Source organism: Glycine soja, chromosome 8, assembly GCF_004193775.1.
Source record: "Glycine soja cultivar W05 chromosome 8, ASM419377v2, whole genome shotgun sequence".
NCBI lineage: Eukaryota > Viridiplantae > Streptophyta > Magnoliopsida > Fabales > Fabaceae > Glycine > Glycine soja.
This window is the reverse complement of record NC_041009.1, coordinates 2,386,773-2,390,693: the sequence shown is the minus strand read 5'-3', so window position 1 is coordinate 2,390,693 and position 3,921 is coordinate 2,386,773. Positions and strand designations below refer to the sequence as shown.

Here is a 3,921-nt window from a genome sequence, read left to right as displayed (position 1 = left end):
TGTAATTTTAAAGGTATAGTAATTGCGAGTATTTTAAAGGTTAAATTACTCAAATACTCAATTAGTCCCTAAACTAAAAACTAAAAATTTCTGAGATTTCTTTATAGAGATTTCAAACAGTAAGCAAATGATAATTTATGGCAATTTTAAAAAGTTTAGAAACTCCATTGAAAAAATTAAATGATCAAATTCTCAATTAAAAAAAAGAAACCTTTTAAAAAATATTCAAATAATTTAAAGATTAATTGAGTAATTTGTGTCTAAAAAAATTGAGTAATTTAACCTTTTTTTAAAGCAAAGTAATTTAACATAGTAAACATTTGTTTTAGGGAATGTTATTGAATTTTAAAAAATACGGAGATGAGAATATAAATTCACATATTTGTTAAAAGAAATAAAAAAATCAAGTACCTTCTATTCCCAGAAAATTAAGTTTTCATGTTTATACTTTTTTATATTGATTTTATTCTCATAGGAGAAACCAAGGAATGTTGGATTCCCGTGTGTGTGGTGAAAATTATATTTTTTTTAATAAAAGTTATAGGTTAAATGATCATTTTGATCTTCTATCTTAATTTTTTCTCAATTTCATCCTTTATTTTCTAAGTAATTCAATTTAATCATTTATCTTTTTATTTAAAATATTTAAAATAATCATTTATATTTTAAAAATATTACTTTAATATCATATTATCTTATTTAAAAGGTTAAAACAGTCTTTCAAATATATTTAAAATGATTGTTTATCTAAATGCTATTTAAAGGATAAAGTTAAATATATTTAAATAGTTGAAAAAGTATTTTTAATATTTTAAACAAAGATATCAAAATCAACTTTTTAAAAGATTAAAGATTATTTAAAATATTTTAAATAATATATATAAAAAAGAAAACACTTTTAAAAAGATAAAAAACTATTTTAAATAAAATAAATAAGATAAAAGAATAAAATAATCAAAATTCTATATACACCTTCATTGTTATTTGTTAATATCCATTACCTCACAACCTTTCTCCACCTCTGTTTGTACCGGGATATAACTTCTAAATAATACCTATTTTTTTTTTTTTTACACGTACAGCATATATATGATTTGATGTAAACATTGGCAATTCTGGTTTGTGGGGGCATATTGTCAACTTTTTTTTTTAATTTTGATGTAATGTTGGGGCACATATGGCTTTTAGGCCTGTTGCATGTATCAAGGATAGGTCCATTTGCTTGCATTCCTTATACAACAAGTATGGTCTTCTTTATTTAATAAAATCTCACTTTGCCCTATTAAAAAACCTTATACAACAAGTAATAAATCTCATCTTGTCTATTAAAAAAAAATTGCGTAATGCTGTGTTGCTTTCTTTAAACTTACGGAAAAGCATAAGAAAATCGAAAACTTTGGTTGTTATATAAAAATAAAATATATATTACAATAAGAATATGTTAGTATTTATAATAAAATATATATATATATATATATATATATATATATATATTTTAAATAATGTGAATGAATTAAATTTTTAAAATTTTCCTAGAAATATGAAAATATTTTCAATCAATTTAAATATTCAACTAAACATATACTTTTCTTTTTTAAAAAAGTATTCAGAAAAGTCATTTCCCGCAGGAATATTATTCTCAGGAGTCCAATAATATTGTGAAAAAGTCTCATTATTTTAAAAAAAAATTGCAATTTGAATCTTATGAATATGAAAGTTCTATAGTTAATCAATTAGAAATTATATATATAACTTTTAAAGTCATAGTCTTATCATCACACAGGTTAATGTATGGTTGGATAATGATATATTTATGGCTCAATTATACTTTAAGGTTAAAATATAACTTTTTTTCTCCAAATTTTTTAAATTTATGATTTTAGTTTTTTTATTTTTTAATTGAAATATTTCGTTATTTATTTTAAAAAAGTTAACGATTTTAGTTTCTCATTTTTTAATTAAATTATTTTTTAAAATTTTGCATTTTTAATGTTGATCAATCTTAAATGTTGATTTATATATTTTGTAAACGTCGATCCACGTATGTCTATTTATTATGTACATGACAAATATTTGTTTAAAATTATTTAATTACTAATAAGCTTAATTTATTAGAAAAGTAATTAAAAAATTACATAGTTAAGTTTGATTTACTAATAGAATATTTTAATTAAAAAATACGACTAAAATTACAGATTTTTAAAAGTAAAAAATAAAAAAATAAAAATCATAAATTTAAATAAATAGGAGATAAAAATGACATGTTAACCTACTTTTTTATTATGAATTTGTTATTTTTAGCAAATATTAGCCCTAAGGTGAATTTGATGGCTTAGTTTTGAGGATAATTTATTGAGAAAAATATAAGTGGGAGTGTGGCAGGCTAGGGTTGTCCAGTTAGAAAAATGGGGGGAGGAGGTGTGGTGGTAGTTTTGGACTTCGATCGAACAATAATCGACGATGACAGTGACAGATGGATTGTGGCTGAACTGGGTCTGACTGAGCTATTCAAGGAGCTTCGTCACAGCATGCCTTGGATCTCTCTCATGGACAGGATCATGGCCCAACTCCACTCCAACGGCGTCACCGTCGACCACATTGCTGACTGCCTCAAAAGGCTCCCCTTCCCTCCTCCCATCGTTTCAGCCATCAAATCCGCCCACGCTCTTGGCTGCGATTTGAGGATTATCAGCGACGCCAACACCTTTTCCATTCGAACCATTCTCCAACACCACGCCTTGTTTCACTGCTTTTCCCAGATCCATACAAACCCTGCTTTTCTTGACAACCAAGGACGCCTTCGTGTCACTCCATTTCATCATTCTACCCACTCTCCTCACTCTTGTCCCCTCTGCCCTCCCAATATGTGCAAGGTTTCTTTCTTAATTTTATCTCCTTTTCCTTTCCTTTCTTTCTTTACTACTGCAATAATTTTAGTGTTTTTTTCCATCTTAGGGTTTAGTGATAGACCAAATTCGAAGTTCTTTATTGTCTGGAACTGGAAATGAAGAAGAAAGAAGATTCATCTACATTGGAGATGGTGCAGGTGATTATTGCCCGACTTTGAAGCTCAAGGGCGGTGATTTTGTCATGCCAAGGAAGAATTATCCTCTCTGGAACAAGATTCACTCTGACCCAAAACTAGTTGCTGCACAGCTTCATGATTGGAGCACTGGAGAGGACTTGGAAACCATTCTACTCAACCTTATCAACAAAATATCTCTTTAGAGACCTATTCAATTGAATATCATTTCTTGCTTGGAGAGGGTTCTGTTCTGTACTCCACCCAAGGTGCATTCTCTCACACAATTTCTCTCCACCAGATACCAATTATAGGATTATTCATTGTTGGTGGAAGTCCATTAAACATGCATTGTTTTGTTCCCCATATTCCATTACAAAAATAAAGCCCTCTTTCGGTTTTCAAAACATCTCTCTATTTTAGTTTTAGTTTTGTATCTCCCTGCTCCAGTTCCATTATTAGTGACCAATTTATAGAGACAAATAAAAATATTTAAGAGGAATGAACTTTGAATTATAGATGAGAATTCATATTACATCCTGTTAGGATCAGGATACTCCTTATCATCAAACAGATTGAGAGAAGAAAACACGATGAGGAAATGATGAATCTTGCAATTTGATATGTCAAATCTGTAGATTCACCCTCTTAAAGGGTCACAGGAGGGAGACCTCGAGAGAAAAATCTTTGAGTTCTAACTATAAAAAACTGTTTGCATCTAAGTAGGTATGCTATGTATAGCCTTTTTCACGTTGTTCTAGTGTTAACGACACTGGAGTAGGTGTTATAATAACGTTGTATGGACCACAAAAAAGAAACATTTTTCTGACTTTCTAATGTTATAATGTCGAGTCTGACTCGATGATACAGAAAACTTTTTTTTTTTTTTTTTTAAATTT

The 3,921-nt window shown here is 28.2% G+C and overlaps 1 protein-coding gene across 1 annotated transcript; it reads left to right on the top strand.

Annotated features, from left to right (window-relative positions):
- The first annotated feature begins 2,326 nt into the window (after positions 1–2,326).
- Positions 2,327–3,388, top strand: LOC114421605 (thiamine phosphate phosphatase-like protein). Its single transcript, XM_028387623.1, has 2 exons — positions 2,327–2,873; positions 2,956–3,388. Exons 1-2 carry the CDS (start codon positions 2,406–2,408, stop codon positions 3,226–3,228), a joined length of 741 nt encoding a protein of 246 aa, XP_028243424.1. The 5' UTR covers positions 2,327–2,405; the 3' UTR covers positions 3,229–3,388.
- Positions 3,389–3,921: the final 533 nt, after the last annotated feature.